This window comes from Pelobates fuscus, chromosome 9 (genome assembly GCF_036172605.1).
Source record: "Pelobates fuscus isolate aPelFus1 chromosome 9, aPelFus1.pri, whole genome shotgun sequence".
NCBI lineage: Eukaryota > Metazoa > Chordata > Amphibia > Anura > Pelobatidae > Pelobates > Pelobates fuscus.
In genome coordinates, this window is record NC_086325.1 from 105710030 (window position 1) to 105733111 (window position 23082).

The following is a 23082-nucleotide window of genomic DNA, read 5'->3' on the forward strand; positions in this document are numbered from 1 at the left end:
GGGGGTGTCTAGAGCGGTTGCAGGACCCCAGTTCCGTCACAGGGAGCGCCGTCATAGTTACTATTACCCAATTTAATGGTACTAACTTTATCTACCTCAGAAGGATGAAGGATCTAAGACCAATACTGGTACACTTTCCAACATTCCAAATGATGCTTTCCATTGCACATTTTGATCTTGGGCTGGTTTGTGATAGCTTTGCCAAAAGAAATCCTGGAACATGAATTCCAGATGAACATTTTTTTTTTATTTTTTTTTTTAAATATTATATCCAGAGGCAGTTTAAAACAATGTTATAAGGGTTGTAAAAGGATATAATATTTTACATAGTACAGCACTAGAAGATTCTATGAGCTTGTGTGCCCCAAACATTTGCAAAGTTAATTTCTCCAATTTACAATAAAAGACCTTACAATTGAGCAGCTCAGATCTAATTAGGAAGAATGAATATGATTTGATGTGTTGACAAGGTGGCATTTTATGATGGAGCTATGTTGAAAGTTACTTAACTATGCATAGTATGAACAATCTATTAACCTTATGAAGACTGCATGTCTGTATACTTAATATTATACAACTTTTACCAATGGTTTGAACATACCTACTAAAATCAGAAGTGAAGAATCGGGACGGGGTGGGTGGGATCGTGAGGTCGCATCATCAAGTGACACAACTCATGTCACTAGCAACGCCCATAATGGCCAGGCTCACCTACTGACAGGCCGTCTGGTCGGCTCCTCAGCCTTCAGGATCATGTTGAGAGCGCTGCTAAAGCACTCCCCTAGTGCCAGCTGCACAGTGCAAGTACTACTAATGAGGCATTCTCACTGTGCTGTCTGAGGACAGTTCCCTGATGTCACAAGATACCAGGGAACTGAAGTAAGATAGGACTCTGAAAGCCCCGAGATTGACTGAAATAACAAAATCAGCATATTGAAAGAGTTGTAAACATATTTATGGAAATTAGATAACCTGGGGCATTGACTACTTAAATGGGCACTTATCTCCTACTAGCTTTGCTGTGTTACTGGACACTGTAGGTTAGAAAGGGAATTGTAAACAGGAAGCTTGGGTAAAGGAGGCTGGCTTGAAGGGACTCTCCAGTGCCAGGAAAACAAACCGTTTTCCTCGCACTGCAGGTCCCCTCTCCCTCCCAACCCCCATCCCAAGTTGCTGAAGGGGTTAAAACCCCTTCAGTGACTTACCGGTATCCAGCGCCGATGTCCCTCGGCGCTGGTTCAAGATCCGCCCACGCTCCTCCCTCGCCGTCATCCGGCGGGGGAGAACTAATGCGCATGCTATAGGGATTTCAGCGACGCTTGAGGTCCTCACATAGCGTGAGGACGTCCAGCGACGCTATAGAAATGTGTCCTATAAACCCAGAAGTGCCCTCTAGTGGCTGTCTAGAGGAGTTAACTAGTGGCTGTCTAGAGGAGGAGTTAACCCTGCTTTATGAAAACTGCAATATTTACAGTTGCAGGGTTAAGGGGAGTGGGAGTTGGCACCCAGACCACTCCAATGGGCAGAAGTGGTCTGGGTGCCTGGAGTGTCCCTTTAAATGGTCAGCCTAATAGAAAGATCATGATCTCAATCCTGCAGTCTCACTGCTCAATTCTCTGTTTAGGAGTGAAATCAATATTTCTGTAGCCCTAGCCACTCTCCCCATGGCTATCAATTTACACTTCCTAAAATATAAATTTCAATCCTATGTTCAGTGTAAGGATAGTGTTTCCTTTAGACTTTCAGAAGGAAAGTAAGATATGGGTTGAAGACAAAGATTAGCTGTCATTAACCGTCCTAAGTGCACTCCGGATGGCTAGAGAGACATTATAAGCACCACAACAGCACACTAGTTGTAGGGGCCAGGAGCCTCCAAATGTAATCAAACGATAATATGTTAAACTAATTATGATTTAAAAAAAAGTTTTTTTACACATACATTGTTGTGTCCGGAGTTCATGTGGTAAACGCAAGATAATACTTCTGCTCTATCATACCACGTTTGTACAGTATTCAGTGGCTAAGAATATCAGCTAAGAATGTTCACCGTGGTCACCAGACATAGCAAGTTAAGGGTCAAGGTTAAACATCACCCACAAATGGCACCATAACTAATACAGTCACTTTTGTATTTATGATGCTTTGAGGGTTTTTTCACTAAACAGTACTTTGAACTCAAGGCGATTTTAAAATAGCTTCTCCCATAAAGGAAAAGTAAGCTAGAAGATGCACTGAAATATGTAATATACTTATATGTATGCATCACAAAATAACACACTGGGAGCTCAAAATACATGAAAGCTTTTATTTTACCTAGAAAAAAATTACAGTATTATACAAATTAAAACTACCATCTGATATTTTAAAAAAGTCTATAAAAAAAAAGCCTTTTCCTATGTTACAATATTTATAAAACATGTAATTATTGAGATCATGACACTGACAGGGTTATTCACTAAAGTGAGAATTCAAAGTGAATTTTTAAATTGAAGGACAATTTAATTCCTCAAACAATTGGCGAAAAAGTAAATCCTAAAGACTGGACATGTACCAGTTAGTATACTTAAAGGGATACTATAGTCACCAAAAGAATGTCAGCTGAATGAAGCAGTCTTGGTGTTTAGATTAATTTAAAATGTCTTATCTCTTGCTCCGTTAATATCATGGTAGACCCTGCAGGAGCCTCCTATGTGTGACTAAAGTTTAATTTACAGAGCAGGAGGTGAAAACTTTTAGAAAAAATTACATTTGATTTAAAATGAAACCATTTTTGTTCATGCAGGCAGTGTCAGTCACAGCCAGGGGAGGTGGGGCTAGTGCTGCATAAACAGAAATAACAGCGATTTAACTCCAAATTGGCAGAGAATTGAGCAGTGAGACTGCAGGGGCATGATCTATACACAAAAACTGCTTCATGAAACTAAAGTTGTTTTGGTGACTATAGTGTCCCTTTAAAAGTATGTAAATGTGTAATTATAGTTTACTAGTCTTTTAGGCAGCACAATGTACAACAGATATGTTATTATACCAATCAGGTCTCCAGATACAGCTTGGACTGTAATGTGCATTTAATATCAGCAACTCAAACAGCCTTGCTACAGCCCAATGAGATACAATTATTACTGGGGTCTCAAACTCCAAGCAGTCACAGCTTGGTTATTAAATGTTTGTCTATCCTTGGCAATTAGTATTTCAATTCGTTACAATACGATTTTACTGAACAGACCCACTGGGTCAGTTTTGTCTTCTTCAAAGGGCAGCACTCAGCACCATAACAACCGCTTACCCTTTCAAAAAACACAGAATCCACAGCTACTTCCGGATCAGAGACAACGACTATCTCCCAGGAATTTCCTCTACTTCCGGTTGGCTTCGCTCCCAGCGTGCACTTTGACACCACTACGGCGAGCGGAAGGGCTCACTCTCTAGCGGTATAATAAAAGGGGACCCCTTGTGGGCTGGGAAAGCATCGCGCGCTCTTGCTCTTTGCGCATGCGTAGCACAGCAACGGCGAGCCGCCTCTCGCGCGTGCGCCATGAGTTCCTTGCCGCCTCGTTCCGCGCATGCGCGGGGCTCTGGATCTGGGAGGCTGCGGTTGACGAGGATCCCGGCAGCACCGGAGGGCGGAGACCGGCCCCGAGAGAACCGTGTGAGCACCAAGGGAATAGGGTAGGGTTGTTGGTGGAGGTGGTAGCAGGTTTCCTCGCTGTCAGTGTCTGGCCTGGCTGTGTTAGAGGCTCAGAGTGGAGCTGCAGGTTGCATGTCCAGCCCTGGGGCTAGTAGCCACAGTGAATGGGCTATCTACCAGTACAGGCTCAGGTGGGTTATGCACACGTTCAGGCTCAGGGAATGGCTGACCTCTGGTACTCACCATGCTGTGGACTACATCTCCCATGATTCCCAACTAGTTAGTGGAAAGCCCACAGTCCTCCAGCTGTTGTGAAATCTGTTCCCCTTATGCACAGCCATGTTGGACGAGCCAGATAAAAATGTAATTCTGGTGGCCACATCCCTGACTCTTATTGCGACTCTACAAAAGAGATGGCCTGTGACTTGTAGATTCCATTAATTGATGATGGATCCTTTTCATTATAGCATTTGAAGGCTGCTTACTACATGGTATCAATGTTCATGTGTTGCCCAAAAGTAACAAATTGTTAGAGAAGGAATGTGGTGGATTTAGCAACCATAAGCATAGTCTGCAACAGTCATGGTACCAAAGCTTTAATTTAAAGGGGCACTCCCGGCACCAAAACAACTTAAGCCAAGTGAAGTTATTGGTGCCAGGAGACCCCAAGGGGCACTCTTATCTGAAGAATGAGAACGGTTTAACCCCAAAGTTGCCTTCAGCAGAGATCTCCCCTCCTTGGAAATCAACTTATCTTTTCCAAGCCAGTTTTGTGAATGGGGAGTAGCAGATTAGTTAACTGGCCAATCTCAGCCAATCAGCTGCGCTACTGCCTGGTGGCACTCCCCAGATCCTGAAAGTTAAATTTCTGGTCTGGGGGGAGCTGAGATCGCCACTGGAGGCAACTTTAGGGGCATCCTGGCAACATAACTACATTTTATAAGTTGTTTTGGTCCCCGGAGTGTCCCTTTTTTTTTTCTTTTTAAAGCTTTTGTTATTTTAGTTAACTTTTACTGTCCTGTTTTTGTCTGTATTTGGAAGCATCTACCCCCCCCCCCCCCCCCCCTCTAGTAGGCCTTGTAATGGGAATAATTTGGTATTTTCGCAGTTTAGTTTGAATCAGCATTGGGTATTACTTTATATGTATGTTAGTAGCAAAGGACAAATATGACCTGTATTTTTTATTTTTTTATTACAGCTATCCATACTCTTTAAGTTGAATATAGTATAATGAAGCATTTCCCATGCTTTGGAGAAATGAATTCGTGCTTTGTAAAATTTGTTCTACCTGAAAGCACCTATTTTAATACCTGACATCTCAGTGTAAAAGGTCTGCATTCTGTGGAATATGTGTGATTCCATTTAAAAGGTCTCAGAACCTGGGGTATGAAATAACAAGTGTTGGCAAGACACCTGTAATCTGAAAACTTACAAATAAACTAATCCGAAGCTTGTCCTTGCTGTTCAGGTTTATTAAAAAGACCAAACTATGTGGCAAATACAGATCTACCAAAAAGTCCTTGCCCCGGGTTGAAGGGGAGGAAAAAGGAAAGAATAAAATAGGAACCTTAAAGTGACACTGTAGTCACCAGTTCAACTACATGTATTCCCAACCCTATAGTGTTAACATGACCATCTAGCCTCCACAAATATAGTAAAAATCTTACTGTATTCAAGCCAGGTGTAAATCTGCATGCTGCGACTCAGGAAAATCAAGCAGTCTGCTGACATGTGACATCCTGATCCAATCACAGTGCTTCCCCATAGGGTTGGCTGAGACTGACAAGGAGGCAGATCAGGGACAGAGCCAGCATGATTCAAACACAGCCCTGGCCAATCGGCATCTCCTCATAGAGATTAATTAAATCAATGAATCTCTATGAGGAAAGTTCAGTGTCTGCATGCAGTGGGAGGACATACTGAATCACAGGATGCTCGTGCACTGCAGATCTGAGTGGATGGAGGCATATTATGCCTCCATCAACTCGGAAGTCCCTCTGGTTCACTCTGAGTGACTGCATCTGGAGTTGTTCCTAGCTTTCAATGTAAACACTGTATTTTCTCAGAAAAAAGTGTTTACATGAGAAGCTGCAGGGAGCTATAGTTCTCACCTGGAAAAACCTCATTAAGCTGAAGTTGTTCAGTTGACTATAGTGTCCCTTTTATAGAAACACAATACGTTTCGTGTTCATTCGTAGACACTTTATTTACACAGTTGCTACTCTTAGAGCTCTTGAATCACACTGTCAAAATTAGTGTTATACTGCATACTTTGTGTATCAAGTGTAATTTGTTACAACTTTTCTCCAGGCTGCACTATCTACACCCACAAAAAGTATCTACCTATGGGTGAGACATCAGGTGATTAGCTAAAATGTGTGTGTGTGTGTGTGTGTGTGTGTTATGGTTGACTGTTCCCATTTGTGTCTTTAAGAGCATGCACATGGGTGTGACATCCACACTAATGCATATTGTGTTACACTTTACTCAGAGCGTTCTGTGGACCAGTATTGCATGAATCTACTGGGGTGACCTCATGGGCAGTGATGAAGCATATTAACCTTTGGGACATGCTAACGGTGGTGGGGTTGAGTCTTTAAGTGAAGTAAGGACCAGTGATACCCTATTCAAATACTGCTCTCATTAAAGACCATGTCGCATGAGCAGAAAATCGTATGCTGTCATATTTTGACTACAATTTAACAACTTTGTACAGTCATGAATCATTCTGAGTTAAATGCTTTAATGATCGTGTCTTGAATTACATATTCATTTATTATGGTGGTCATCATGTACCTAGTCATCTTTTGAGCTTTTCAGAGGGCACTTGTTTAGCTGACAGAGGAACCTGTAGTACAGCCCTAAAATAATTAATTGTATGCATAATATTCTGTTGGAGTGGCCTAAAAACATTTAACCCCTTAAAGGGAAACTCCAGTGCCAGGAAAACAATCCGTTTTCCTGGCACTGCAAGTTCCCTCTCCCTCCCACCCACCAATCCCCGGTTACTGAAGGAGTGAAAACCCCATCAGTCACTTACCTGAGGCAGCGGCGATGTCCCTCGTCGCTGCCTCCTCCTTCTGACTCCGTCGGCCGGTGGGCGAGACTGATCCCGCCCACCGGCCGAGGAGACCTAATGCGCTGCCGCGCATGCGCATTAGCGCTCCCCATAGGAAAGCATTGAAAAAGATTTTCAATGCTTTCCTATGGGGAAATGAGTGACACTGGCGGTCCTCACACAGCGTGAGGACGTCCAGCGACGCTCTAGCAAGGAAAATCCTTGCTAGAAATCAGGAAGTTCCCTCTAGTGGCTGTCTAGTAGACAGCCACTAGAGGTGGAGTTAACCCTGCAATGTAATTATTGCAGTTTATAAACTGCAATAATTACAGTTGCAGGGTTAGGAGTAGTGGGAGTTGGCACCCAGACCACTCCAATGGGCAGAAGTGGTCTGGGTGCCTGGAGTGTCCCTTTAAGGACACGTGACATGTCATGATTCTCTTTTATTCCAGAAGTTTGGTCCTTAAGGGGTTAAAGGAACTGGGATTGACTCTTCTGTTATAATACATTTATGAAAATTTCCAAAATTGAATTTGTAATGCATTTAATCTAAAAAAAAAAAAACCAAACATACTTGTCCAGGAAGTAGAAGGAAAATCTGCCAATCCTTGTTTCCGTTAAATGGTAAATGTCCCAGTAATTCATGCCAAGCAGCAATTTATGGGGTATGTAGTTCAACCGTGGTAATTGTTTTTATTTATGAGGTAAAAACTAACCAATTGACTGGGGCTGATTGCAGTTAAATTGCTTAATTGGAAACTATAGCTAGGAATAGAAAACTGTATTCTCAGCACTAGACATCTGCCACCCACTTTGGGGCAAATTACCTCAATGCTTTCTTATGTTTTTTTTTTTTTTTTAACCCTTTAATGTAAACATTGCAGTTTCTTAAAACGGCTATGTTTTTTTTTATGTTGCAGGATTAAGATTACATGTGTACTGCATCCAAACCACTTTAACCCCTTAAGGACCAAACTTCTGGAATAAAAGGGAATCATGACGTGTCACACACGTCATGTGTCCTTAAGGGGTTAATGAGATTTAGGGTTCATAAACAAAGGGATTTAACTCCTAAATGGCATAGGATTGAGCAGTGAGGCTGCAGGGGCATCTTCTATACACCAAAACTGCTTCATTAAGCTAAAGTTGTTCAGGTGACTATAGTGTCCCTTTAATGTTTTCTTTGGCTAAAAACAGATAAGCCACTTACTGTTTTGACCGTGAAAGGCTCATGCCATTGTAGTTTAACTGGTGGATGTCCTGTGTTTGACTATAGTTATGCCAAGTTACTATTCTACCGGCAGCAGATTACTCTTGTAGAGTTCCTCCTAAAGTATGCTTTGTGTAGCTCTAAGCACGGCCCAGTTGGTTGTATAAAAGGTTTTTGAGCAGTATGTCACATTTCATAAAACAGGTCTTGCGTATTGCTTGTAAATGTGACTGTAGATTAAGTGGTACAGCATATGTATGTATATTGACAGACCCATTATAAAATACATTCTCGCACATCTTCAGTGCAGCATCTGTGCTCCTGGGAAGCATTGTAGGGCAGCACACAATGCATTATGGATGCATATCTGCATTACCCACCTCTTTAGCCGAGCATGAAAAATATATTAAAAAAAATAGTAATAACATGGGCTGACTTGTTGAAGTGAAGATTCTTTATTTCATCATGGTTAAAAATAGATCGACGTCTCGGTCCGCACAGGGACCTTCTTCAGGATAAAATGGTATGTATATTACAATACACTTAAAAACAAGAAACAAAACTGCCTACAACAAAAAATACTAGAGTAAAATGCTAGACAGACATTTTATTATACTTGCTTAAAGGGATAGTATAGTGCCAGATGTACAAAGCTGTATTCCTGGCACTATTCCTCCTCCCCCTCCCATTAAATAAAGGGCAAAAAAAACACCTTTTTATCCACTTACCTCATCACAGCGCTGATTTTCTAAGGGCGCCCATCACACAGATGTGGGCATCACATTCCTGGAAGGCAACAAGGCCCCAGGCCAAGACTGTTACAACAAGCTACTACAAGAAATTTAGGAAGGACCTCATTCCACACCTAACCTATACAATCACTTCCTACAGGGGGCACTCTGGACTCCGATATGGCCGTGGTGAATGTCCTCTTAGTCCCCAAACCGGATAGGGTCGAAAACTATAGGTCTGTAATTGGAAGCTATCTCCCTAATTAATTAGGACTTTAAAATGTTTGCCAACATTTTACCCACCAGACTCCGCTCCTCACACGTATGATCTGTCCTGACCAGGTTGGCTTTATGCCCCCCATTGGGGAGTGGTAACTTGGCACATGACAGAAACCGGGAAGCCTTCTTTGTCGAAAGCCTTCTCGGCATCTAATGCGAGTGCCAGAGTGAAATGGCAATATCTATTTAGGCTGCTTGAATCCCTTGGCTTCCCGGAGTTGTATATTGCGGTGATACATGCCTTATATGCCGGAGTGCGAGCTCAAACGATTATCATTGGAGCTAGTCAGATACCATTCAAACTGAGTAATGGGACCTGGCAGGGATTCCCACTGTCCCCTTTTATAGTCTGCGATTTTCCTGGAGCCAAAGCTACAAGATATTAGACCACTTCCACACATGAGGGGTGACAACAGCGGGCCAACAATTTAAAGTGTCGGCATACACGGATGACATACTCCTTATACTCGCAAAGCCACTCCAGTCGCTGGAACACCTCATTGTGTTGCTGGACCAGTACAAAGTTCTCTCAGGCTATAGAGTTGATTAAATCAATGGCAATGCCCTTCCACCTCTCAGCTCCTGACACGACATTGATGCACACTAGATATAACTTAAGAATCACGGACATAGCAATACGCTATTTAGGTATGCAGCTCACGGCAGACCATACCCATCTAGTTAAATAAAACTACCCTCCGTTGTTCCGCACCTTAATTAAGGATCTGGAGTAATGGAACCAATCTCACGAATCAGTAGATTACAGTCCTTGAAAATGAACGTTCTTCCCAGAATACATTCTTTTCCAGACACTGCCAATCCGAATCACGGGAGGTGACCTAGCGAACTTGTAACAAGCAGGGCCGGATTAACATAGGGGCTGATGGAGCTGCAGCTCCAGGCCCAGGCCCATGGAATAGGCCCATTGATTAAAAAAAAAAAAAAAAAAGTGGTGGTTTTTTTTATATATTTTTTTTTTTTACACACTACTCTTAGGGTTGCCAGGTATTTATCATGTATTTCTTAGGGTTGCCAGGTATTTCTCAGAAGTATTTCTCAGGTATTTGAGGCTGCCTAGCCGGTGCCGGTATTGCAGTAATACCGACAATACAAATAAATGTCTGTCTCAGTATAAACAGAGATTATTCTGAAATACCAGCGCTGGACAGTAGGGGTCGCTGTTTGTGTGGAGAGAGGCAGTGATAAGAAGGTATGGCATCTCCCTCACTGCCTCTCTCTACTCACTGATCCGCGAGGGAGCAGCTCTGCACAGAGAGTCCAGACAGCAGCTCCAAGACATGGGGACCTTGAGACACTAGGGACACAGTGGCCCCTAGTGTGTGTCCCCTTGTCTCCCAGCCACTGTCCCTAGTGTCTCAGTGGCCCCATGTCTCCCAGTGTTCCCATGTGTCCCCATGTCTTTCATGACATCGGGACACAGACTCTAAGGGAGACATGAGGGACACAGACTCTAAGGGACACTGGGAGACATGAGGATACAAACACTAGGGGACACTGGGCGACATGGGGACACTGGGACACTGAGACACTAGGGGACACTGAGAGACATGGAGACACTGGGGGGGGGGGGGCAGGAAGACATTGGGACACTGGGCGACTTTGAGACCTAGGAGACATGGGGCACTCCAAGCAGTCCATTTGCACAACCGCAAACTCCCCACTTGCACAAGGTTGGATACCAAGCTAGCCATGTCCCGTTCCTTGTCCTCACTGATGTCATTGAAGGTCTCTTCCTCCACCCAGCAAAGTACAACACCAAGGGTCCCCGAAAGGTGACAACAAGCCCCCTGTATTTCTTTTTTTTTTTTAAATGTACACTATTGTTACACCAGATATGAGTTGCACTGGTGTGACACTGTGCCCTGGCAGGCCCTGAAATGCACATGTGTAAAGGAAACTGACTGCTATTATATTACAGTCCAAAAAGTTTTTTGTTTTTAAATGCAAGCTATTGTGACACCAGATATGAGTGGTGGCACTGGCCAAGAGGGCACAGTATACGCTGTGAGCCTGACGCACATGCTGGCAGGCAGGCAACTGCAATTAGATTACACAGAAAAAAAAAGCAGACTGATGTTCTAGCCCTAAAAAGGGCTTTTTGGGGTGCTGTCCTTACAGCAGAGATCAGATGAGTCCTTCAGGATTGTAGTGGACACTGAATACACTAGCCTAGATATCGATTTCCCTATTAAATCAGCAGCAGCTACACTGTCCCTCCTCTCACTAAGAATGCAGCTTCCGGGGGGTGGGGCCTAGCTGTCATGGAGGAAAGACTCACTTCGTGTGAGCTCCCTCAATATCTCACTTTAAGCAGCTATCAACAAGCGAATTTCACCCCAGAAGGGGATGACCCAGCAATGTTGCTCCTACCTGACCGACCCGACATGCTTAATAGCGGTCAGCAACTCGACAGAGTCTTACTTACCTCCGCGTGGCAAGTGTGGCCTGGTGCTCACCGGGCGGGAGAGGCGGCCGATCTCCTGATCCTGGGATGCCCAAGAGCAGCTACTTCCCGGCAGCTCCGTTACCCCCCCCTCGGACCGGTGGGGTTATCCCGGTCCACCCCTGAGAGGCTGTCTGGAGCTAATGGACGCACAGAGCACAGCCGCCCAGGCTGACATACTCATCTGTGACTCTCCCAATATGTCGGCAGCCGCGTGTCCTCCTGGTACCAGCAAAGCATGGCAGGCTATTGAGTCTAAGCTGGACAGACTCTTTAATCAATTTTGGAAGCAAATAACAAGCAGGAAGCCCCAACAAGCTCCACCACAGCTTATCGAAGCAGTCCCAATTAAAATCCACCAACGCAAAAGGCGTTGAAGATGGGACCGGAGGCACAAACAGAAATGCAGAGCCTGCCCCACGTCAAGCACTCGCCTACACCTTAAGCCACCAAAATCCCGCACCGGACGTGAAGCACCACCGGGACAGATCCGACCACCCGACCAAACAAGCTTCTGGCACTCAGCCAGAGACTTGCCTTTGTTGTTCCAGGTATCAGGGACTCCCAGGGTCTGCACCTGGCGCCCAGAAGGGATCGGATGAGCACAAGCAGTAAACAGCAGCCTGCCAAGCATGTCCCACTATAGCCGATCCTCCACACCATGCCTTTGATCATATGAACTGCTCTCTGCACATTAACTAGTCGTAAAGTAGCAAGCGTTTAAACGTCATTATTTCACCTCCTAAAGAGTTTATTGTCATAGTTCCTTACATGCCTTTACCTTAACCGTTCATGTATTATGTTATTCACTAGTCTCATCTCATGGGGCGACTCACACTTGATTTATAACTAGTGGTGGAGCTACTGATATAAATACACAGTTGATAACATGCAAGCTACACCCTAAACATGACAGCCATCTTTCACAACAATGTACTGCTATATACTCATACCCTCAGTGCAACTAGCCATGATATACGCACGTTCAGCCTAGCATGCTCAAATATAACACACTTCTGTCTAAAAAAAAAATATAAATAAATAAAAATGAATGCATTTTCAGAATTAATCTAAATTGTATGCTGTCTAGGAGGTGGGAGGGTCTGCTGCTGCTGATTGGCTGGAATGTGTCTGCTGACTGTGAGGTACAGGTCAAAGTTTACTCAATGATGACGACTAGGGGGTGAACCGAACATCGCATATGTTCGGCGTCCGTGGCGAACGCGAACAAGCGATGTTCGCCGGGAACTATTCGCCAGCGAACCGTTTGGGACATCACTACCTATTAGCACTCTTCCCTGGAACAAAGATGCTGGGTTGAGATAAAATCACGATTCATGGGAGCAGACCTTTCTCAATTACTAATTTTGCTCCCCAGAGAATACAGAGCCTTTGTATAGACATGTCTGGGAATTCTTAACTCTTATTAGACTATGTGACTTGACTGCAGCTAAATAACCCCTTAGCAGATTTTCCTCACCCACGACACCAATACTCTGCAACAGGGCTTTCCCACCGGCAATGAAAGCTAGAAATTATAAGGAAATGGAAAACACAGGGTTTCAGAGATATGTACACCTATATATTGAAAACTAGATGAAAGATTGCAGGAACTGGACTTTCTCTGTACAAGGGACTACTTCAGATTTTATATCCAAATGAGAGATTTTGCAAAATGTCAAAGCAGTAGCTACCACCCTACCACCCTTCTAAAGATGTGTTTCCTAGAAAAGCAGCCAGCAGGGTTAATCTTTCATGTATAGCCACATTGGATCTGAAGCGAACAAATGGGGAAAACTTAGATACACGGATCATTGGGAGACTGACTTGGGGGAAAGAGGTTGAAGGCACAGACTGGTAGGACATATGGGAGGTATGTGCCAAATCCTCCATATGTCTCTTTACAGGAAGAATACTTTAAGACCCTATTCAGGTGGTAATCCCACGTGTTTGACAGGGGTAGTGTAAGTCCCACGGTCACGTGCTGGTGCATGTGTGGAGACAAGGGAAGATATATTCACATGTGGTGGACCTGCTCTAAGTTGCTGGACTTTTGGGGGAAGGTGGTGGATCTCTGCTCCAAGGTACTGCAGGGGTGTGTTACTTTGGATCCCTGGGCGTGTACTCTCTAAACCTACTGAGGGCCTTACCAACCCAGAACAGAAATTCACAAACATGATTTACTTGGTGACCCGTAGAGCACTAGCACAGAAGTGGATTAATGCAGAATTGCCCTCACTTGTTCTAGTTATTGTTAAAATAAGGGACAATTACTTAAAGGGAATCTCCAGGGCCAGGAAAACAATCCGTGAAAACCCCTTCAGTCACTTACCTGAGGCAGCGACTATGTCCCTCGTCGCTGTCTCCCCCTCCGCGCCGCTCCTCCTCTGCATTGCGTCGGCCGGTGGGCGAGACTGATCCCGCCTACCGGCCGAGGAGACCGCATTAGCGCTCCCCATAGGAAAGCATTGAAAAATAATTTCAATGCTTTCCTATGGGGAAAAGAGTGACGCTGGAGGTCCTCACACAGTGAGGTTTCCTGCGCTATGAAGGAGGAAGTGACCTCTAGTGGCTGTCTATTAGACAGCCACTAGAGGTGGAGTTAACCCTGCAAGGTAATTATTGCAGTTTATTTAAAAAAAAAAAAAAAATGCAATAATTACACTTGCAGGGTTAAGAGTAGTGGGAGTTGGCACCCAGACCACTCCAATGGGCAGAAGTTGTCTGGGTGCCTGGAGTGTCCCTTTAATGGACAAACCGACCGCTCAAATATGAAAAACACCCTGAAAACCTTCCACAAAGGGACCCGTGGGGAAAATCACGTGGCGTGACTTACACGTACAAAAAAGAGCTCAAAGACACAACGTAGCAGTGCATTTTTCGGTGCCACAAGTTCAGTTTGTTTACCAGTATTGTTACTTTATTTAGAATTAGTTTCCTTTGTACAAGCCACATCGCTGACCAAGAGGACAGACAGAATGCCTCCGTATAATAGCACTTACTCACACATGTTTCCTCAATTGATCAGGATTCTCTATCCAAGTGAAGCAAGTGTTCTTATTTTACAATGTTGGTGCATACAAAGCCTTCAACAGAAATACATGGAGGACATAGTGTATTCTAAATCACTTGTGATATGGCACTGTGGATTGGAACGGTTTGTTATAAGAAACGGGAAATGTGTATCTAAACCCCTTCCTGAATGTGTAATCTGATCATTTGCCAATAAATAGACTTTAAAAATAAAATAAATCACTCTTTAGTAGATGTACCCCCAAAGAAAACCTGCATTTATTTAATTATGCAGTCTGCCCTCCCCCCTCTGGAATTGGGAGTATATTTAAAAAAAACATTTGTCTGCTGCCTTTGCAAGTCCTCCCCTTCAAACCCATCCCAGACTTTCTGTGGCTGTCCAATCACAGACTTCCCAATGCAGCTCAGGTAGGAGTCTTTGCATGGCCAGGTGCTCAACACAATTGCTGCCTCTTGCGTTTTACTTCATGTTTGGTTGGCTCAAGGAAGCTAAATAGCCGGCTGTCAGACATCCAGAGGGTGTTACCAGCTTAATTTCTGAAAGTGCTAATAATTTTAGACTGAGTTTCCGTCGAATATGCACCTCCTAGGTGTACTATTTAAAAAAAAAAAAAAAAAAAAATTTTTTTTTCTTTATCTTGCCCATGGTAATGTTTCATTCAGCCTATTTTCTGTTGTAAAGGGTCCCTCCTAAACCATAACCACCAACTGCAGTTGGCAGCTTGAGAACTTGTGCACTGTACCAAACACAGAAATATATGAACGTGACATTCAAATAAACTGATATTAGCATGGTTATTTATCCCATTGTCTAACTCCACCTTTTGATTATTATTATTATTTTTTTTTTCTCAGTATAATAGCACTGTGTGAAGTAAATAAATGTCAGATTGTGGCATTTTAATACACCTCTCTTGTAAAAACATCATGTATTTTTTTTTTTATTTTTTTTTACTTTTTGTGCATAAGAAGGAAAAAATTAAATAAAATTGTCTTTCCTATGGCAAACGCCTAAAACACAGTCTATTGGTTATCCACATAATTTACACCATCACTGACCATCATGGTACCTACATCATATTCACTATCCACCAGTCACTCTTCTGGTATCTGCATATCAACATTTCCCTATTGTGCCCCAAGTACTCACCAACCACATGACAATCCACACCAGTGTACCTATCCGTTGCTCATATCAAATACAGCAGCCAGTCATATTTTATTCAGCAACCAACTTACTTCGATGAACTTATCAGTCATCACACCTCTCCTTTTATTTCCTGGTGTGTAAACCATATCTCAAGCTTAGAAAGTATAATTCCTTAATTCAAGCAGGATGCAGGAATTAAGCTTCTCTTCTATGAATAGTGTTACAGAGTGAGCAAGGTTGAGGCTTTTTTTTTTTTTTTTTTCTTGCAAAGTTCCACTGGTGTTGATTGTGCCATCACAGTTCCGAGTGCAAATGATGCAATGCAAACTTCAACATGAACTGCTTTGCTATATAGGTAAGACAGTTTGTGTGAATAAACGCTTTATTAAATGTGTGCAAGGTTTTCAATAACTGCTACACACATGCACGTATTTGTTATTTGCTACAGTCTGTTCTGTTTCTTGGACATCTTACAGATGTCTTAAATAGACATCAATAAGACATCAAATGCCTGGTATATTCTTTGGCGCTAATCGTCCAGACTTCGGGTGATTTGAAAGTATAAATAATAAATATGCTTGGCAACCTGTCTTTATATTAAAGGATCACAATAGGGTTAGGAACACAAATGTGTATTCCTGACCCTACAGTGTTAAAACAACCATCTAGCCCCCCTGGGCCCCTAATGCCTCCATAAATATAGCAAAATCTTACTGTATTCAAGCCAGAAGCTGTAACTCTGCATGCTGTTTGCCTAAAAAAAAAAAAAAAACCAAGCAGTCTGCTGACCTCATTAGCAGTGGTAGCCTGATCCAATCACAGTGCTTCCCCATAGGATTGGCTGAAACTGACAAAGAGGCAGATCAGGGGCAGAGCCAGCATGATTCAAACACATCCCTGGCCAATCAGGCAGTCGGCTGGGGCAGCGTGCGAGGGAGCAGTGATCTTCCAGTGGCTCCTCCTCTGCTCTCTTGCGCTGTTTAATGATGCCTGAATATGACGTAATTACTGCCCCGGCATCACAGGGAGCAGAGAGGAGCTGCAGATGGATTACTGCTTCCTCTCACACAGGATGAGAGATCAACTCCACTAGACCCCAGGGAACGTCCACTCAGCACACCCAAAAGGTATGGGGGCTGGGTGGATAAAAAAAAGTTTGAGAAAGTGTGCCTATGCCTCTGTCAGTGTGTGCGCACCCCTGTCAGTGTGTGTGCGTGTATGTCTGTTTAGAGACCTGCGATCACCTGTTTTATCTCTCCCTTTTTTTTTTTTTTTACGCTGTGCAGGTTTTGCCGTGGCTTGTCCCGACTTCTTTGCCGAGTTCATCAATCTTTTTGATCTCAGCTAAGCTTATGCTTTCCCGTGGGAAAGCATTGGGAGGATATTGCGCATTTTCTGTATGGGTAACCTTCAGCGCGTCCATGCAGAACAATGACACTTGACTCTCTAGTGGCCGTCTGAGTGACAGCCACTAGAGGTCTTAGTAGGCAGCAATGTAAACACTGCCTTTTCTCTGAAAATGCAGCGTTTACATTGAAGAGGCTACAGGGTTAGGCTATAGGCACCAGAACCACTACATTAAGCTGTAGTGGTTCTGGTGACTAGTGCCCCTTTAAAATAACAAAACTGGCTCCTAACTTTTTTTTTTAGCTGGCTCCTAGATACTAAACAAATTTGTCAAGCCCTGCTATAGTGTCCCTTTAAGTATTGTCTTGCTCTCTGTTTATCAGTTAGGGGCTTATAGTACCCCTTACTAGTAGTGTTTGCAGCCTGTTTGAATACTCACCCATAGTTGATCTGGTCATTCTTGCTACTAACTCAAAGGAAACCTGTTGCCATCGGAATGTAAACAAATGGCTGACAATCGCTTTTCATTGTAATAATTATTATTTTTTTTCTTGACTGGAGCCTGGTCCCTGCTCTGGCAGTTTCTCTGCTGAAGTGGCATATTACAAGTGTTAAGTTTCATCTCCACTTGCCAACATTATAAAGTGTACTAAAAAGATCCTCTGTCTTTGCAGGGATGTCTGTCATCTGCTGTGCGAGTTACAGCACATAGCAGAATAGACATTACAGGGCATCTCTGTCCTGAGGGATTTAACCCTTGTGAATAGGGTGTGTGCTCCAAATGCAAATGTTGTGTATGCTGTTCCTTAGCAGTGTAGCTTAGTAACTCAAAGAGGAAGTTCTGTTCTTTGCATTTCGTAAACACGCTGGATATTTTCACTAATGTAGCAGAATAAGTGCTCCCATCAGTGTTGTCTAAGTTTGGTGCTCAGTTTGTCGTCTACCTCCACCTCCCCCCTCCTACCCCCTCCTAAACTACCCATAATGCAAGCATATTTTTTACCCCCATTTTAAGCTCTGATAGAGGCAGTCTGGTGTTAATATCTACTGATATTTGATAGTTTGATGTCCTGTATCCTGACATATATTGTCCAGGTCCACTGGCAAGAGAGGCCGCAAAACATTTAAAGAGCCACCATATTTAACCATGGGTATGAGATACTTTTTCCATATGGCTACTTCTCTGTGCGCCAAACCCACCTTTGATGTTTATTGCTACAAATCTCTATTATGGTTTCATTTGTCCATAGAACCTGATCTCATTTGAAGTTCTAGTAGTGCAGGGCATATTTGATGGAATCTAGGGACCAACTAAAAGGTTAGGAGCCAGGTTATTCAATTTTTAACTAGTTAGTTTCTGAAAAACAACATATGTCTATCAAGCTAGTTCTTTCTTACATCTGTTTCTAGTTTCTATGTGTGTATGTATAGATTAGTATGTATACACACACATACTAAATCGGGTTTTGGCAACTTGGTCTTTGATGTATCATAGACTATACTATTTTGTGGATAGTCAGTGTTTTATATTCAGGCTATAGCCATGTAAGAGTGTTGGTTTCAGTAGAAGACTCAAGGGTATACATTTAAAGGAACATTCAAAGCATCATTACCACTCTAGAGCGCTGTTATGGTACCAGGAGTGATCTGTTCCCCGCATTGTCTGTAATCAAACCATTTACAAGCAGGTTGACAACTCACCTGGGGTCCACTAAGACCTTCTTCCATTGATGCTAGAAGCCCAGTGCTACAGTTATTAGCTCATTGGCTAAAATGTGTGTTTTAGGACAGCTGGCAAAAACAAAGTGTAACGTCTACAGTACACTAGTTGTAGTTCTTGGAATGATCCTTTTTTAAAAATGAGTTTAAACTCAGTTTTAATACTGGGCTTGACAAATCACAGGTCGCCATGGCATCTAGGAATTTTGCCTTTGCATCTGGGATATGTGAGCCAATTACCTCTAAAGTGGGCGGCTGGCTGCACGTATTGTTCCTGTTGGCGAAGGAGCCATGATATCCCTGATCAGCTCCCTCGCGCGCTGCTTAGTCATATTCCGGCCCTGGCCTCACTAAGTGGCACGCAAATGGAGCAGAGCAGGGACATCAGAAATCCCATTCGGCCACAACAGGGTAAGCGGATTTAAAAAAAAAAAAAAAAAAAAAAAAAAAAAAGTTTGTGTGAGTGTCTTTCGTGCGGATCTCCCCTCGACTGGCCCCACCTCTATGGCTGAGATTATCAAGATTATAAGGTTGATGATCTTTGACAATCCATAGGAAAGTATTGGAAGGCTTTTGTGCATGCGCTGCAAAAAGATGCACAATCAGCACCTCCTCAGGGACACATTGAATCAATGCATCTCAAGGAGGAACGTTCTGCGCCTCCATGCAGAGTGTGGAGACGCTAAATGTAGTTGCTGCACATTGTGCAGCACTGACACAGGAAGATCCTCTAATGGCCATCTGAGTGACTGCTGCTAGTGGTGCCACTAGGAAGCAATGTAAACTCTGCCTTTTCTTTAAAAAGCCTGCAGGGACAGGCTATAGATACCAGATGTAGTGGTCCTGGTGACTATAATGTCCCTTTAAGAATTTTATTTTTGTTGTTGAGTATAAAGCTTTATAAGTTTAGAGGGGGAAAAAAAACCTGGCTCCTAACTTTCTCCTTTGAAACCTAAGACCATGTCGGGACTACTTTTTTTCTTTTCTTTTTTTTTTTCTTTTCTACACTTGACAATCTTGACTTAAGGTGGGGATTAGGCAAGCTCAACTAGTTTGACAGAGGAAGGGAAGTTGGCCTTAAGCCTTTGTCAAGTGTTGGACGAATACATAGTCCCTACCCTTATATTATGTTATAAATAGAAATAGATCAGAAATGGGGGAAAAAACGAAGAACAAATTCTGATAGAGGAAGAGAAGATTAAAAGATAAGTTAGAAGTGACTCACGGTTGGCTAAGCATTTTATGGTTTTCATTTAACATCCATGTTTCACGAGATTCCATGTTAACCAGTAGGGCATATTTGCATAGGGTTACTACAGATCTAAGGATGATCTACCACCTGCTTAATGTGGAAGGATTTAAGCAATACATCTGTACTTCACTAATATATTTTTATACGTCAGCAGCAATCAAATGTATTTCTGCTGAGTTGCCCTTCTCATAATGGAATTTCTAAAAATGCTATGCAAATACTTGTTTCTGCTCAACACAGAGAAGTCTTTGTTAGATTGTAGGGTTTATGCTAAATCACAGCTTGTTTAAGAACAAAAAAAACAAAACCGGATTTTCTTTTTAAAAGCAGTCTGCAGCTCTGCATAGTCTTTATTTTTGGCTGTTTAATACTTATCAAAACATCATGCATTTTTATTTTTTGGTAACAATATTACCATTGTATGCAATAATTATTTTGACTACACTTGAAAGTATATTGGCCCCTCTAGCTAGCTTAGAAACAAGGGCTTTAAGGGAACACTCCATGTGACTTAAAGGACCACTATAGGCACCCAGACCACTTTAGCTTAATGAAGTGGTCTGTGTGCCAGGTCCACCCAGGATTAACCCTTTTCAGAGAAACTGCTATGTTTACTTTAGGGTTAATCCAGCCCTTAGTGGCTGTCTCATTGACAGCTGCTAGAGGCGCTTCTGCGCTTCTCACTGTGATTTTCACAGTGAGAAGACGCCAGCTTCCATAGGAAAGCATTGAGAATGCTTTCCTATGGACTGGCTGAATGCACGCGCGGCTCTTGCCGCGCTTGCGCATTCAGCCGATGACTGGGAAAGGAGGAGGAGAGTCTCCAGCACCGAGGGAGCCCGGCGATGGAGAAAGGCAAGTGTTTAACCCCTTCCTCTCCATCCAGCCCAGCAGGAGTGGGACCCTGAGGGTGGGGGAACCCTCAGGGCACTATAGTGCCAGGAAAATGATATTTTTTTTTTTCTGGCACTATAGTGGTCCTTTAACTACTACAATCACTCCCTCCACGTTTAGCTCTGTGCTGCTGCTTCCAGGAGCACAAACTGTCGACAGTTGCTCTGTGAACCCTAAGTAAGTTGCCAAACTGTTTATCAATGGTTTGACTATTTACTCTGGGAGGGTACCATAGTGCATCTGGCACCATAATCACTACAGAGGACCATAGTAGTTATGGTCCATGAAATGTTCCTTTAATTGTTCTGTAATGGTGACTTTACCTAATGAAGTCCCTTGAGAGAAATATTTGTAGTATTCTCAGAGCTTGGCTCATTGACTTGGAGCGCACAGTTGTACTTCTCAACCAATGAGCTGACCTTGCACAGCTACTTACAGTCCTATGAACCCAGCAGTCCCTGGCTAAGTTTACACAGAAGGTTGTTATGGTTCTTAGTGTATTTCTCTAATTTAACTGTAACTTTTATTTAGATGGCATGTGTGTCATGATGTGAGCATTTTTTTCATTTCTGTATAAATAATTTAAAAATAAGTGTGCAATTTAAATATGGTAGATGAAGCAAAATAGGCCAATAGGATGAAAATGAAGTGATCCAGTGATTCAGTGCATTGTGTATAAAATCCCACAATTCTCAAGTTTGAAACTTCCATCTAGTTCTTGAATCTACAGACCTGTACCAATCCATCATTTAGCCAGTCTAAACCCTTGCATTGGAGTAGAACATTGGTAGAAGGGTATCATGGAAGCCTCACAATAGAGTCCTGATGGTGATGATATTGCTAATGTATATTTACTCTAAAATGTTTTTTTTTTCCTTCCTTCTTGTGTCTAGATCAAGGGTAGTCACCCTGATCACTAGTGGTCCATTTGGGATTTCATGTGGGCGGTGGTGGGTTAGTCAGAAAACGCCCGCTGGGCCTCTATTGCTGTGGACCGAGGCCAGAAGGGGAGATCCTTTAATCTCCCCTGCTGGCCCATGCACAGCCAGCCTTGCTGTAAGCCCTCTCGGGCTGGTGAGGCTATTAAAGAGCTTCTTCGCCGGCCCGCTGCCACTTGATTGCAGCAGAAGGATGGAAGGCCCTGGGAGGCTCTGTTTCTTCTACGGGCAGGCTGGTCGGATCATTGCCATGGTAACAGTTCTGTGCTCGCAGGAGGACCGGAGAGTCTGCCTGCAGCTGGAGGAGCTGCAGGCTAAAGTGAACATGCCACCACTGGACCACCAGGGTTTGCAGCATTATGTCCCCCTCTCTGGTAAAAGTAAGAAGAAGGGAGGGGGAGACATTAAGACAGATTTTCACATCTCTCCCACCTGCACACCACATATGTAACCTTTACACCACACACTTACACACTCACACTCTGGGCGCTCACTGCTCCCCTGTTCCCCTCTCCTACTTAGAAAAAAGGGGGGGTGGGGGAATGATAAATGTAAGTACAAATTAAAAAGAAATTGGAAATAAGGAAATTTTACCATCAACAAAGATACAAAAGTGGGCGGTAGATATTAAAAGGTTGAATATTGATCTAGAAACATGGATTTTTTTTTTCCCCCTCCTTTTCTTCTCCTTCATTTGACACAGTCTTCTTTTTCTTCTGACACCGTCTTCACTCCTCCGTGGCTCCTTCTGCTCCTTTACCGTTCTGTTACTTTCTGCTTATTTTGCACCCTTCTGCTCCTTTCTCTTTCTGGCCCCTTTTGCGGTCCGTGCCGCCCCTTTCACGCTCCTTGCCCTAGACAGAGGCTAAACACTCAAAAGTGTGAAAATAGCACAGTCAGTAAAGGGTACAATTTTTTTTTTTTTAAGATACATAAATGAGTAAAGGAAGGTAAAACAAGGGTAGGATTAAAAACAAAAAAAGGAAGGTATGTAGAAGAGAATAAAGGTCTAGCTGATTGCCTCAATTTAATATTTTTGTTCAGAATTTACAGATGAAAATGAAGGAAAGGGGCCTCAGTTAGGAAAAAGAACAAATGAGTCATTTGTTACATGTGAGTTTACAGAGGAAGAGGTTCATTTTCAACTGTCAAAAGTAAAGCTAAATAAGTAAATGGGACCTAATGGAAGGATTGGTAGTAGTCCCGGAAGATTGGAATTTAGCGAATGTTGTGCCCATTCACAAGAAAGGTAGTAGGGAGCAGTTGGGCAACTATGGGTCAGAAAGCCTTACTTCAGTAGTGGGGAAAGTGATGGAAACCATGTTAAAGGATAGGATTGTTGAACATCTAAAAATCACATAGGTTTACTCCAGGGAGAT

General features: G+C 43.1%; 1 protein-coding gene across 10 annotated transcripts in view; it reads left to right on the forward strand.

Moving 5' to 3' along the window:
* The first annotated feature begins 3514 nt into the window (after nucleotides 1-3514).
* Nucleotides 3515-23082, forward strand: part of GAPVD1 (GTPase activating protein and VPS9 domains 1) — a 90613-nt gene continuing 71045 nt past the window's right edge. For 5 of the 10 annotated variants that reach the window (XM_063432273.1, XM_063432275.1, XM_063432276.1 and 2 more), the window contains exon 1: nucleotides 3515-3669. Coding sequence is in view for 2 of the 10 variants with exons in the window: in XM_063432278.1 (XP_063288348.1) it covers nucleotides 3536-3649 (114 nt within the window). In the remaining 8 variants the exon portion in view is untranslated. The remainder of the gene's footprint in view (nucleotides 3670-23082) is intronic. The other 5 variants (XM_063432281.1, XM_063432282.1, XM_063432283.1 and 2 more) reach the window with 3 other exon arrangements.